This window comes from Molothrus ater, chromosome 5, assembly GCF_012460135.2.
Source record: "Molothrus ater isolate BHLD 08-10-18 breed brown headed cowbird chromosome 5, BPBGC_Mater_1.1, whole genome shotgun sequence".
NCBI lineage: Eukaryota > Metazoa > Chordata > Aves > Passeriformes > Icteridae > Molothrus > Molothrus ater.
The window spans coordinates 13,592,489-13,608,007 of NC_050482.2; the positions used below are offsets into that span (position 1 = coordinate 13,592,489).

Consider the following 15,519-nt stretch of genomic DNA (forward strand, 5'->3'; position numbering starts at 1 on the left):
TTATTTTGGCCTGGACAGGAGACTTGGTGATCTCTGGGGAGTGTTCCCTCCTCTCCAAAATCTTAGCACATCATCAAAGGAGACAATCTTGGCTAGGAATGAATACCCACCACAGACAAGATCGAGACTTCATCCCCTCCGGGCATTGCAGAGGTTTCCAGGGCAGTCCCAGCAGACTTTTCATTGTGAGAGCCACCTGGAAAGATTTAATACAGTAGAAGGGAGGACAAACAATAACTGTCTTCTTGGAATACAAGAGTAGGAAACAGCAGGGGTCCATAGAAATGCTCTTGAGTAGAAGCTCTCCACCCACCAGAAAAGCTGAGCATTTCCTCTGTGTTCCATGCAGAGCTCAGCAGTCTTTCATTTCAAATGTCTCCTGGCCTCTATCACAGACAGTTTTTCTGCATTATATTGGCTTTCCTGGATCCCAAGCTTAGGAACCCATCTTTTTCCTCAAGCTGCAAGCTCCCTACATGCATCCTGCTTTGTGACTGCTCTAGGAGGGTTGGATCCCTGAAAGGTGGGTGCTACAGCATCATGGCTTCACACTATCACCACTTTGTGGATCTAACACTCTGCATCTGCAAAGGAATGGTGGGATAGGTCTACACTGATATCTAATTGTCAAGGATTTTATGACTGATTTTCACAATCAAAATCAAAAAACTCAATCCAAATACCATTTATTTAATATTTCAATACTACTATGACAGCCACAGGAAAGCTGATGAATTTTGTCTCCTCTTGGAGTCAGGAACTCCTGAGGCAATGACACAGGTTTTCAAAAACTGCTGAACTGCTTTGCTGAAACTTTAAAGAAAAAAGTGCAACCTGAGGCAGAAAGTAGTCACAGAGCATTCCAGTGCAAATTATTAGCATTGCAGGTATTTATTATTGACTGCAAATGGGAGTGTGCAAAGCACTCAGCAAAAGGCACAGCCCCCAGCCCAGCACTCAGGCAGCTGCCTCCCCACTGCACTGGGGCAGGGCTCCTCCAGCACCCCACTGCTCCTTGTGCCTGCTGGCTGTCAGCCACTGCCTTCTGATGACAAAGCATATTTTAGGAATCCTTTTGTTTAAAGCAGTTGGCTCGCTGCAAAGAAATAGGTGAAGTCTATACCTAAGGCATTCCCACTGAGCTGGATGCAATTTTTCTTTGTGTTCCTTTGAAATCTTCCTCTTTAATAGCAGAATTTCAGACTAATAGCTCTTCCTTTTTCAGCCTTTCCTGCTGGAATAAGGACTTTTCTTGCTCCCCATTCTGTCAGCAATGTGGTGGCTTTGAGGAGGAATGCAGTACCTGAGACTGGCAGTGGTCAATCTTTTCAAAAGGACTTTTGGGGGACCTGGTTTGAGCCTACCTTCAGGAAGAGAATGTCCAACAAAACCAATTTCCTGTGCTGAGGTGTTTAATGCACCCAATGTCATCAGGTATTTTTCAGAAATGGGGTCCCAGCATTTAGCAGAAGGCAAGGGTGAGGCTCAGCTCTTCCACCCTGTGTGACCATCCTCCCACCCAGCTCCACGGTGACCCCAGCCTGCATGTCTGTGTCGAAGGATGGTCCCAGTGCCCCATAGCCAGGGTTTCTTTCCTCATTGCTGTGGCTGTGCTGTACTGACTGGTTACCAGCCCAGCTGTGCTGGGGTGACCTTTACTGCCCTGCACTGTGGAAGCTGTTCCATTTTTTATAAATACCTCAAAGTTCACTGCATGAGGGTACTGCAACTAGGGCTTCCTCCCTCTGATGCAAGGAGTAGGAGCAGCTGCTTTGAGTTAGACTCTTTTGTCTGCCTCCACTGGCTGTTACAAATAATGATATTTTCCTTCCCCCTCCTGCTCACAGGTTGGGCTATAGTTTCTCTGAATGCTTTATGTTGCAATTTTACCTTTGAAATACGCACCTTTTAGAAGCCACTCTAAATTCTGATTATATCTCTGTGTGTCCAAATTACAGAGTTAGCTACCCAGGTGCAACACACATGCCAAGTTGGATGAATAGTGGGAAGAGGAGCATGCCAGCAGTCCACAGTCATTGCTGTATATTTCACTCCCTGCATTGTTAGTATATTAAGTTGCTGCTTGCAGAGAGCAGGAATGCCCCTGGAAAAAAAAAGCAAGGAGGGAGCAGGAGTAGCTGTGACACAGCTGGCTTCTGGCAGCTCTTTAGACTCAGCGCTCATTCCTGTCCATGCAAGCCTGCAATTTGAGGCAGCTGTAGCTGCTCACCTCAGGGCTGAGTTTGGGTGACTGTCTTTGAATGTTTCTGATGATTGCCTGCCACACTTGCTAATGATAAGTGCTCAGTGTGGGGGAATTTACAGGCACGACTTTGCTGCAAGCAGACAAGGAGCTTAGCTGTGATCAGAGAGAGGTGCTCTTCTCCTGATTGCTGGGTCCCTTGGTCCATGCAGCAAGAGGCTGGTATCAAACAGTGCTGGCAGTCCAGCTTCTGCCAAAGAGAGCAGAAAGAATCTGGTGGTGCTCCAAAATACAAACCACTGGACGGATGTTCAAAGAACCTGTGCTGGAATGGCACAGGGAGGACACTCACCCTGTGCAGAGGAGCCCTCCATGGGCTGTGCCATCCAGAAGAGAAGGACCACAACAGTAGTGCCATCTTGAAGGCATCTGTTCTCATGGGCTGAAAACTCCCTTGATGTTAATTACAGGGACCCTGGCATTACAGTAACATATGAGATTTATCCAATATGCACCTTTAAGAGTTTGTCTTGATCCTTCATGGCTATGATTTCCGATTTATACTAGTTTAAGATCTGAATCTGACACATTATCCAGTGTGCTGCATACTGATGGTTAGAAAACCTAATTTGTCCTAGAATAGCCTGGTTTTGTAAGAGGACATTGCACTGAGAGCCTTTTCTTGTATAATAATTTTGCCTTAGAAACTGATTACTCATGGTTCCTATCAGATCTGAATTGCAGATATCTGGGGAAGTGTAGCACTGGGATATTTTAGATTGAAATCACTCTGCTATCTGCTCTACTACAGCTCTATTCCAAAGTAGGCTTTATGTTATAAATTACTTTATAGATTTGTAAAGCATGACATAGAAACATTATACACCCTGTGAGTGCTTTAAAATTAATTTGTTCTTGAGCGTGTCCATGTATGAATGAATTTGACATAAGCTTTTCAATTTTATGCTTCACTACAGAAAGTGCACACAGTACCAACTGTAAATCAACTGCCACACTTACTGAAATAACTACTCAGCTATGATAGAGAATCTGCCCAATATTTAAAGAAGATTTAGATACAAAAATAATAATGTGTGCAAGACAGCTGGCATACTACCCTGGGACTTTGGACTCTAAACCAGTGATATTAGTAAGGTAACATCAGTGTGCAGATCCTTCAGGTTAGGGTCTGTCTGACAGACAGACCAGGAACTGAAGGAAGTTAGCTGAGATCACATTATTGTATTTCCTTGAGCTGAGTGACTCACAAGGATTCACCAGCACCTCTCCTATGTGTGCAGGTAAAGATCACATGCATGGACTGTCACAGAAAGTGGGATTTTCAATGCGCATGATTGATGTTCAGAAGGGGTGAGCAGCACTTAGAAACAGCATTTTTCATTCTTTTATTATTTAAAAAATGCAATTTTGGATCATAACAATTCTTTATGAACTTGTGTCAAATTCAGCAATAGTGGTTCCAGCCCTCCCTTACCTGGGAGAAAGGAGCCCCCACAGCCCTGCTGCAGGGCAGCTGCTGCTCATCCAGGACATTCTGGAGAATGTGGCTGAAACCTGTTCTTTCAGTGTGATCTAATTCAATGTAAATGGCTTCACTGGCCTTTGCCAAGCTAAAACCTGGTGGTGCTGTGTCTCAACCATAGGTTGTACCAGACAGAAAACTCACTCAAATATGTTCTCTGCTCTACTTAACTGCTGAGCATTTGTACAGTTGCAATGAAAGGTGAAACAGTCACAGCAGGGGAGCTGGAGAACATCTTATTTCAGGTGACCTCTGGCTGGAGCTAGAGAACATCTCTAGTAAAAGAAGGGCTTTGGCTCAAATCTCTGCGTGTGCAAGAGTGGGTTTTGACCTCAGTGAACATCTTGTCCTTTGAACACCAGGTCAGGGAAGAATAGCTGCCATACTTTATTCTTCCACTTTGTGATGCCAGGCTTTTTTTCTTCTACTTCTATACCAGGTCCCTCAAATCATGTATTTTACTGAAATTAAGTTTTTCAGAATTGCTTTTCAAAAGGCTGACAGAAATCTTTTTTATTTTTTCTGTTTCTGCTACTGACAAAAAAAATCAATGATTCTTACAGCTGCTATGCTGAGAACCCTCAGCTCATGCTGCTGTGCTGAGAGTCTAGGAAGACCCACAACAAAAGCAGAAACCTAAAAGAGAAAGAAACTAAAAGAGACCTCACCCAACAGCCATAGATAGAGGTATTGAAATTCCTGTTGACTGTAGTGATTCAGCAAAGAAATCTTTGTCCTGTATACTACAGGGAAGTTTACTATATAAGACATACACCTCAGAAGCAAAACCAAGCCTTTTGATGGGTGAAATAACTTCAGGAACAGACTTTAAAAAAATAATGCATTTATGGTAATAATATAAAGGGATGAAAATTGAAGGTGCAATTAAACAGATTAAGCCCAAACTTTGTTGCTTCTCTGAGAAAACAGTGGAAGTAAGCTTCAGTTGAGAAAACAAGTAAGAAGAATGGTTTTTATTTTCAATAGGATGTTAAATGCTGTGTTCTTATAATAACAGGCACAACATGATGCTTTTGAATAGCTTAGGCAAGGGAGGTTTCAGCACTCCTGCATTGTGTGACTTACATACAATCATTGACATGTTTTGCAGACAAAAGAGTACTCAAATGAAAGTATTATTAGTAGTAATACCAAGTTCCTACTAAAAACCCCAAAATGCTTTTTATATGGGTAAGTATTAATATAACTACAAGCAATTCTCGTATAAATCTAATATTTCCACTACTATTAATAGCTGCCTGCATAAAAATTGTTGGGTTTTTAGGTGTTTCTTTTTTCAAAAGTCAATGGGGAAAACTTTTCTCCAAATGTTTTTATTAAAAAATATGACAGAGCTACTTTTCAACTCAGTCCTGCTATTAATTCTCCCCAGGATGCTCTGGGTTCTGGGAGGTACTCAGAGCCTCATTGCCCAGTGCTCTTATGACAGCAATGCACTGCAGAAACCAAGTCAGGGCTCTCTCTCCTTCTCTTGCTCACCTCTTTCCCTGTCAGCATGTGAGAAGGAGAAAAATGTCTTCTCCTGCTCCTTGCAGGCTCCAGCAATGAAGGTGGGTCTGGCTCTGGAGTCCAGGTCTCCATCCAGCAAAGCTTTTAAGCACACAGTTAATCCATCCCCATTTAGAAAAGTGCAGCTGCAGCTGCATTTTGCCAAGTGAGACCCAGGAGCACAGGCCAGCCAAGGGGCTTTGGTAAGTGCTTTGGTGAGCAGGGATGGGCAGCTGAGAGGGACCACAAAAAGGCAACAGCCAAAAGGAGCAGAGAGGGAAGCTCCAGTGGTGTTGGAGCAGCAGGGGCAAGGAGAGCTGAGTGCCTTTGTTGACTCTGTTGTCACCTTTTCCAAGTCACTTCACTGTGCCATTAGAGTTAACAGCAATCTCTTTGACAATATCCTTCTGAGATTTACGCAAACAAAGGGCACATTGTTAAAGCCAAATGTTAATAATGACATCTTTGGTGAAATTACCTGGTTTCAGAGGTAATTTCCGTTATCTCTCTAGAACTTGCCAAAAGTTTTTGATTCTGACCTTGGGGACACATCTGTGACCTCACAGACTTCCACTGCAGTCAGGATCCCATTAGGTCAGGCACAAGGAAAGAGACACGAGTCAGGGCAAAATGCTCAGACTAATTCTCCAAACATCATGGGCAGATTTAAGAGCAGCCAAGGAGAGTAACTCACAGCCCCTCTGCTTGTGGAAGGCTACACATGCCACATTCCTCAATGACCACAGGGAAAAGAGCAGCTTTCAGGCAAGTTAGTTTCAGGAATGGGAATAACTGAGTGTCTGGGAAGGAGGGTGAGACTTCGGTTGCTGGGAGTAAAAAATTAACACATTAATAAAAAGCCAGACCAACTGAGGAGCCCCTTTTCAAGAGTCCCTTTGCACTGCCTGGGACCAAAGCCCAGCTCAGCTGAAGAGCAGAGCACAAATCCAGATCTCCATGCTCAAGAGTACTCCCCAACATGCCATGACAGCCTCTTGCCTTTGGTACATGGGCTGTTAATTTACTGGAACGTTTGAAGCACAGGATGAAAATGTCTCTGATGATCTCAAATGGGAAGCCCTTATTCAACAAAATGCTTCACAGGAAATTTTCTTTTTGGAGAAGTACATACCAAAAAAGTGCTAAGGACTGCATTGTTCAAGACAAATCTAAGAGTTGCTGTCATCTAAAATAAGCAGCTAGTGCACTTTGATGTACAGCAGAAACTTTTTGGATGTTACAAAAATAGCCCCTTGTATTAATCTGACAGGTCCAGCCCCCTGGAGGTGCACAAAGCAGAGCTTTCTGATGCCTTGCTGAGTCCCTACACCATCAGCTCCTGACAGAAAGCCTTCTTCTAAATGTGCCCTGTAGGCTTGACTAATTGCTGTGATGTATAAAATACAGCATACAGAGGCTGAAAAATTATGTTTAATTATTAGCTACAAAATCTCAGCATCATAAAGATTGTTTCTGTTAGTGATCTGACAAGGCTTCTTATATCTTACTGCAAGATGTCTGTGGCTTTAACTCATCAGGCACTTCAATTTTCCCTCAAAAATAGGAGAATTTCATCTTAAGAAGAAAATTAAACAACTACTTTTTATACTAAATATGCTTAACCTAAAGCTTTCTCCTATTATTTTATAAACACCTTGAGATTACAGAGGCTCAACTAGCTTAGTAAAGATGAATTTCATGTGATCCTGGGAATACAGCCATTGCATTAGTAATTCTTCTTTTCTATTGTGTTAGGCTTTTTGTAAATAATCTGCATGATTAATGAATGGAGACTAATTAAGAAGAAAGGACATGGTTTACTGTACTATTAAAACCTGTTTATAGCCACAGGCAAGGTGTCATCAATATTTCTAGCTGCAAATTACTACTTGTGATATAAATCATGCAGAATTTTACTGTAACCATTAAAAAAAGCTAAAAGAATATTTTATCACTGGGTACAAGCAGCCATATGCAGATTTAAAACGATGTGACCAATTGCATAACACATCAATGTATAGGATACTTTGGAAGAAAGTATCATATGCATTGATGTATGCATGATGTATGTATGTATCAAGTATGAACTTGATTATTTCACAGATCTTTCAAAAGACAGAAGAATCTCTTTAAACTACCTCCAGAGCAGGGCCACTCTATACATCTAAATAAGACCAGTCAAGTCCTAATATCAGTTGTTTCACTGCAAATATGCACTTTCTTTATTGTCTTTAACAGATTTCCCTAAATTCACAGTGGTAGCAAAACAGTTACCACTGTCCCAAACAGCTGATTTATATGCCAAAGAGTATGGTGGAGTAAATGCCACTTAGGACCAGTTCTATCAACCTTGTTCGTACAAACAATCACATTGATTTAAATAGAATCAATCAAGTCAGCAGGATTCAGTCAGGCAACATCTACATTAGCAAGAGGAGCAGCACTGCAGGAGGAAACAGCTTGTGCTGGGGGCCCAAAGCCCGTGCCAGCAGAGTGGGGCAGAGATGGTGTTATTCCAGCCAAGCTCCTGCTTGGCCCCACAGTTGCCTATTAGCAGCTGGAACAAACACAATAACTGGGAAATTCACTTCAGAAACATCCTCCTGATCCCAAATGAAACAAGGATGTGGGCACATCCCCAGGTGGCCACAAGCCTGCCAGTATCTCACATGCCTCATCATGGTTTAGCAAAGAGAAGTCCCTCTGAGTCTTCTCTGTGGTGTTCTGTAGTAAACAAGGAGACCCCCAACCAGGGAATGACTGGAATCTGACTCCATTGATTCAGAATGCTGAACAATTGCTTTATTAAAATTCTATTCTATTCTATTCTATTCTATTCTATTCTATTCTATTCTATTCTATTCTATGGATACTATACTATACTAAGATACATACTAAAGAAAATCCCGTGGCTGTCTCCAGACAGCCAGGACACAGCTTTGACCCAACCCAATAGGCCAATTATTATAAAAAAATGATCACTGGAGTCCAATTAAGAACTCACTTCAGGTAAACAGTCTTCCTAACACATTCCACATGTGCAAAAACAACAGGAGGAGCAGCAAGTAGGGATAGGAATTGTTTTCTTCTCTCTGTACTTCTCCAGGAAAAAACCTGTGAGAGGGAATTATCTCTGTCTCTGTTCAGAGAATGTGAATGCCATGGTGTTCCAAGGAAGGGGCTGCACATCCCATGTGCTGAGGTGGCAGCACAGACTGTGTGTCCTGCAGGGCTGGACAGGCAGGGACATCCTTGGGTGATCCCAGGGAAAGCTCAGGTGTCTGGGAGAGCATGAGGTGCATGGGAACCTTCATCAGTGCTTGAATGAAGACTTGGTTTTCCAAAAATACTTCCCAATGTGTATCCAATTGGTGTCATGCTTCTGAATTTTAACGGCTGCCACCTAATCTGCACAAAACAGCCTCAGTTCCACTGAACCAGGATGTGCCAGAGGAGGCAGGGAGCCGAGCATGAGTACATCACTACAAATTCCTGATCATTTGCTCTCACAGTGCAGAGGACCAAAATAAAATAGGGGAATAGGAAAATGATATCCCTATTACTTGCTTAATAGGATACTTTACCTCATTTTCCCCCAGCATTATAAATGAGACAGCTGCCTTGCTTTGTATCTCAGTACTCATCCAGTGTACCCTTCAGCACCTCTATTTGTTCTATTTTTCATTGCTGCAATAATGGTAGAGATAAGCCAATGGAGGCACTCCAGTACCAGTATGCAAAACCACAGCTTCCAAGACAGACAAATAAAATTCTTTTTTCAAAAAAATGTACCTACACACATGCAGAGATTTTTTTTTCCTTACTGCCTACTGTGAATCTTCAGAAAAGTCAATATGTTGATTATTTTCAGCAGGGACATGCCAATCACATAATCAATACATTTACATATTTCCAGCTACTGTATGTAATTTCTCTACTGTATTTTGCAGTTCTTCTACATTAGGCCCAGCTAGAAAATACAGCTCTGGTGGTAGTTTGGCTCTATGTGATTTAGTAAAGTCCTTAAATTCTTTTCAAAACAGTTTTCAAGTGATAGTGGAACCATTGGTCTGTGTTCTTAGTAAAGAAATTACTGTTTTGAGATAGTGTCTCAAATTCTATCTGTGTTAGTATCTCCTTTCAGGCTCCCCTTGAACAGCAGAAGTTTGGGCCAATTGATTACTCTGCCACTCTCTCGGGAAATAATTGTTTTCTCCATTTTGTTAGGGATTTTTAGCTGTTCAATTGTGTAAAGTGTAGATGTACAAGTACTTTTTTTCTTGATACAAATCCTTCAGCTTTCAGGTGACTTAGTATCTGCCCTCATCAGACATGAATGGTTTATGCCCTGTGCAAAGTGCTGTAAATTCACAATAAATTACAGGAGTAATTACAGGAGGTGTAATTACTGAAGATACTTTGAGATCCAAGTACTGTTAGGTTCCCCTGGGCTTTCTCATGGGCACAAGATCTCACCAGAGCAGGCCTCTGTGGGTGCATAACTAAAAGCACAGTGCATGGCTAACCTTAAAATTTAAGCCAATCAGAAAGTTTGTGCATATAAAAGGATTTGGCAGGCTGGGTCTTTAAATGGTACCTATGATTTTGGAAGTAGAATCAAAACTGAGGAGCAATGTATCAACAAAATCTTGATGTATCATTTTTATTACTGTAATTTCTCACCTAGAATAAAGACTTCTACAGATCTTTCCATATTGAGATGAGAACTGATACAGTTTTATCTTTGGTCTAATTCATTGTAATGATTTGTAGGTGTTTGTTTTTTAATTTTGCATCTTTATTCAAATATTTTTGAAGCAGACAGGTTAACACAGTGTTTAAAATTGCTCACCAATCAAAAGGTATTACTGAGTGTTTTGATTCTGACATGACAACAGAAAAATTAATCTTACTGACACCAAAGTTATTTACTTGTTTATGTGTTTATTTATGTTCTGTCACTATTTCTTCCTCTGTTAATCCCAGTTTTTTTCATCTGCCTCCTTAGTAATCCACTGAATCACTTACCTGGCTTTCAGAAAATTCCCTGTCTGGATAAGTTGAGGTACAAGACTGAACCATTTACACTCTCCACACTACATCCAATAAAGAGATTGTTTACGAATTATACTGTGATATGCAAGATCTCACTTGATTATACCTTAACTATTCTGTTTTTCCCTCCCTACCTCACAGATGATGGAAATGCTTAAAGCAAGTTCAGGTAGTATGACCCAGACTAACGTAAGTGTGAGCATGGCACCCAGGGACGAGCTGTGAAATGTCTGCGTGCTTCTGCCAAACGCGTTGCATGGCTTTCTGCTCTTGTCTCGTGTTTCTGATGTAGGCAGCATGTTCAGCAACATGTAAGCATTTCATTTGATATTTATATTCCAGCTCAGCTTTGGTTTTGTGTAGTCTTAACATTCTGCCTTTTTTGGTAGCTTGTGGCAGCTGCTAGTGGCAAATCTGCAAGCTGTGTATGTCATTCCTAAGTGACCTTCAGAGGTACCTGCTAGGATCAGGACCCCCTTGGATATGGCTGCTGAGAAATCTGTGGTAGAGGTGTGGAAGTGTGCAGTTCAAATGGGTCAGGAGCAGAACCAGCCCTCCTGTGCCTTCCCTGGGAGTCCAGCCTGCTCCTGGTGCAGCTGGCTCCAAGCACAGCTCTGCTTCTGCCAGTGCTTTGTGACTCTTCTGTTGTCAAACTCTTGCTTCATGTGGCAGATGACACATCTGAATTACGAATGTTGTTTGCACAGTCTCTGTTTAAAGAAGGCTGCTATGAGCAAATACAGTATTTTCCTGTGTTTACACAGTCCTTTTAATCTTAGTGTATGTAAAGTTTATGAAGGTTAGACTAATCACAGCAGCTTGAAGCATACTTACCCACATGGGTCTTGGGGTGCTGCCTGGTATGGAGAGCAGAACTCAGTTATTCCCTTCCTGGGTTTCTTTTCTCATAGGATTTTCATTCATATTTTAAGTGTGCTGGTGGGGGTTTTTTGTCATGAGGCTAGTCAAATATTGACCAGGTTGCCCAGCAAGGTGGTATCATCTCCATCCTTGGAGATCCTCAGAACTTGACTGGACATGACCCTGAGCAACCTGCTCTGTTTGGATCTTCTTTGAGAAGGGAATTGGACTACATGAAGTGCCTTTCTACTTAAAGTTGTCCAGGATTCTACAGTTTCATGACTGTACAGATGGGGAGTAGAGTGAAGCCACCAAAATAGCTTTAAAGCCATCATTCAAAACCAGACCACCAGAGATCAGTGTTCTGGTTACTGGTCCACTTTCCTGGATAATAAAATGGAGTTTGTTAAATGCTGGTTATTACTCTCAGTATACCCAGTTCAACTGAGCTTACACAGATAGATATTTGTTGTTTTCTTATTCTGCAACAAAAAATACGTGTTGAATAGCACGTGTTGTGTGAGATCGAGATGACTTATCAGAAACACCTCTGCTTTTGAATTACTGGAGCTATGCCAGCTGACACTGCCAGCTGTCTACATGATGTTTTTATAGCTCTTCTCAAGTTTCCTGTGTAAGATCCCTACCTCTGTTCCTAAGACATTAATGATTAGACTTTCAGAGCTGAGAAAATCCACCTACTGAGCAAGGTCACCTTCGCTGTTCTCAGTAACAAAGGAAAATGCCAGGCTAACAAGGCTCAGGAAGTCCTAATTAACGTCAATGGCAAATTCAAAGCCAGAGAAAAATAGGGCTGGCAAAACAATTCTCTCTAGAGCTAAGATTTTTCTCTTTTTTAGCCATTGTAAAAGAAGCCTGGAAGCTGTATTTTCAAATATGGTTAGTGCTGGGGATGGGTTGCAGAAAAGAAAGGGAATCAATAAGGGGTTTGTGATTCCTGCCTCCTTCTCCTCACTGAGTTCCTGCCAGCAGTCAGAGCTCTGAGACTCAGCTGACGCCCTGAGGCAGGAGTGCTGTACATCTCTGTTCCCACCTGCCAAAAATTCACCATGCACCTTCTTCAGTTTGGCTCCCAAAAAGATGTGTCTCCTCAGGGATGCTGGAGCCATGACATACACAGAGCTGGGCCCAAAACCTCCCACTTCCTCCCCTTGCTACCAGAAGACCCAACTTCCCTCATCCTACACAGCAAAAAAAACCAATGGCCAATATCTACCCACAGTTTTTGGGTGAATGGGTGTCCACAGGCTGTATTTTATAGAAAACAACTCACAGATCTGTCTCTAGCACCACTAAAGGATCCTGAATTTGTCTTTGAGTCTTGTGAAATAGCCCATCTTCCCAAAGTATCCTATTAAGTATTCTTGCTCGTATTTTCTTCCCTTAAATTAGTCTCAGTTCAAAATTCAGATTCCCTGAACTGGGCTAATCCTCTCGATTGCCACCTCCCTCCTCTCAATGCTCTGACCCTCATCGCAGGCTTGATGGAACCAGCTGTCTCTCAGACACCTTATCTGGCAGAGAGCTGCTAAGTCCTGCAACATTTCAGCCTATTCATTTGTATAACCTGGGTTTTTCATGCTGATGTCCTTACTCAGGCATCTCTAGTTTCTGTGTAAGCTCAGTTCTGCTAGAAGAAGCTTGGTTTCCCCACTGATTTCCTTCTATGCCAAGGATGTCCCCAACTCAGTTCTCTTATAAATGTGAGGGAGCAGTCCATAAGTGAGAGTGGTTTTGGTTTTCAGTGCCTGTATGTGGGTAATAGCACCTGCAACCATGTTTTAAATTCCAGAAAGAAATATTCAAATCAAATATGATGAACAAAATCCCAACAGTCTTTTCAGCAGTGGGGAGAACAAACAGAGGAAACAATTTCCTAAGGGTGCTGAGACTTTCCAGTGTTGGAAAACCCTAGGAATATATTATTCAACACCATCAGAAGTGACATTGATGCAATTAGCCTACCTTGGGACAAGAAATAGTCCACATGACCTCCTGAGGTTCCCTCCTGCATGTTTTTGTATGATGCTGTTATTTTAATGACGATAAAAGCCTCAGAAAAAAAATGCAATCCTGGTTCTAAATTGTGTGCACATATGAGCAGCTGACAGCAGGACACAAATTCAGTGGTAAGAGTGGACAGACCTGAAGAACCACTGCAGATGGTGGAATTTCATCCTCTCCCTCTTGTGCACACACACACACACACCCACACGAGGCTGTAAGTCCACTGCACTCTGCTTCTGTCCCTTAGGGTGACAACAGGCCAGTGTTACACACCCAGCCAACCCCAGCAGCCCCCACAGGGACAGGCACTGGGGCCCACTGGCTCTTGCTCCCACGTGTTCCTCTGCAGACCCTCTTGTCTCAGCTGCCTTCCTCCTTGAGCCTCAGAGCATCCAACCTTCACCAAACCCTGCAATACAGGGTTTACCTTCACCAGTTACAGCATTCTGAGCAAATGACAGGAGTAGTTTTTCTAAAGACCTTCAGTGCAGTTTTATTCCCCACATGAAGGTTAAATCCTCAGAAAATTACTCACAGAATGCCACCATTGATCCAAATGGTCTCCTACCATTTCGTTCACCCTTCAGCCACATATGTTTTTGACCATGCCAGATTTGGAGACTGGTTCCTTGCCCTGGTGGCTTCTCTCTGAAGTCTCAGCTACCATGACACCCTCAGTGCTTCCCAGGCAAGCACAGAGCTCCTCACACTGATGCTGGGTGGCCTCAAATATGTCCACACTGCTCCTGCTTGCTGTTTCATCTGCCCCACAAGAGCATTAAGCAAAAGTCAATGCTCTCTGAAAGGGTCACTGCCTGGCTCACTTGCCAACTGTTGAGTTGCCTCTGTAACCCTGTACCACAGAGCTAGGCATGCCTTCATCAGGACATTTCTCCTCTTATGTCCTCATCCCTGGCTGTCCTTTGCTGCTAGATACTTCCAGTATCTCTGCAGGGTCTTCTGTCCTGACATTTCCATTTGACCCATCCCTCATTCAAGCTGCAGTTGCAGTGCCCCCTCTGGGGCTCTGGGAGCCATCCATAACAAAAAGGGTAACACACCACTTCTTCCTCTGCCCCCACCTGCTGTGCTCAGCCATGTGCTGATCCTCCCCAGCACTGCCAACTTTGAACTCAGAGTCACATTATTCAGGGAGCAAACAGGTGTGTCTGTGTTTATCACTGGAATTGTGTGTAGGCACAGCTTTCCCTTCCCTGAGGCTGATGCTGCTCACAACCCCAAAGAATGGTGCTTTTTAACTTCAAGCAGAAGCTCACTCACTCGTTCACTGCTGAAAGTGTGGTTATAACTCAAGCAAGGAGTGCACTCCTGGGCAGAATCCCCAGCCTATCCAGCATATTAATATGGCTACAAGGGGTGTGGAGGAGCTTTATGCATGTGGGGAATTGAGACTGAGCCCAGCAAAGCACATTGTTTCCTGGAAGTGCATAAGGAGCCCTAGCAAATTCAGCAGGATGATCCATGGACTGAGAGGTGTGCTCTTATCTAAGTGCTTTTCTGGCTGAGGGCCACAGACCAACTTGCTCCTGAGAGCCCATGGGACAGCTGGGAAAGCAAAATCTGCCCACTGGAATACCAATGCCTCTCAAAGACTATCCTGATGTGTGAAAATTGCAAGGTCTTTATCAAAGACATCAAAAAGCTCAGCAGACCTCAAGCTTCCTTCCTTCAACAGAGCAGTTTTAATCCTTCATTAGGGCTGGCCAGCCTTTCTGTATCATGTGTCCCCAGAATGCCAACATTTCCCTATGTCCAGCAGCCACCAGACAGACCATGAAGATCTGAAGAAGGACAAAGACTTTGGGGCTGTTCACAGACCAGAGCAGAGTCTCTCCCCACAGATGCCATGGAGGACAGCTTGGCTGGGCTTATGCTACCCCAAATCCTGCCCTACCACACTCCAGGGACTCCAGTGTCAGTGCCGTGGGGACCACAGTGCTTGGAAACCATAGGTGAACTACTCATCCAGCATAGGCAAAGGATCTGAAATTATCCAGTGTTAAGGGCTGGATTGCCTGTATACTGTAGGCTTCCTTCAAAATGGCAGATGTGACATCTCCTCTCTGCATCCAGACCACACAAATACAACAGGCAGAAACCCAGACAGACCAGGAGCATCTCACAACCTGGCAATACATTAAACTGGGAAGTTATTACACATGAGCTGAGCTAGAGCAGGCTGATGCTCCTGCACACACTGCCTTACCTGTCTTCCTGATGCACAGCTACTTTGGATTTTCCAGTCATTCAACATAATCATCTGTAAGAACATTTTCTTATCTCTTAAGATGCAGTCCTC

The 15,519-nt window shown here is 43.1% G+C and overlaps 1 protein-coding gene across 3 annotated transcripts in view; it reads left to right on the forward strand.

Moving 5' to 3' along the window:
* LHFPL3 (LHFPL tetraspan subfamily member 3) overlaps window positions 1-15,519 on the forward strand; it is a 234,463-nt gene that overhangs the window by 187,402 nt on the left and 31,542 nt on the right. Inside the window, exon 3 of one of the 3 annotated variants that reach the window (XM_036401228.1) lies at window positions 10,452-10,499. The exons of 1 other annotated variant lie outside the window; for it this stretch is intronic. In XM_036401228.1, coding sequence (XP_036257121.1) covers window positions 10,452-10,468 — 17 coding nt within the window. In that variant the 3' untranslated portion in view covers window positions 10,469-10,499. The remainder of the gene's footprint in view (window positions 1-10,451; window positions 10,500-15,519) is intronic. One more of the 3 variants, XM_036401229.1, reaches the window with a different exon arrangement.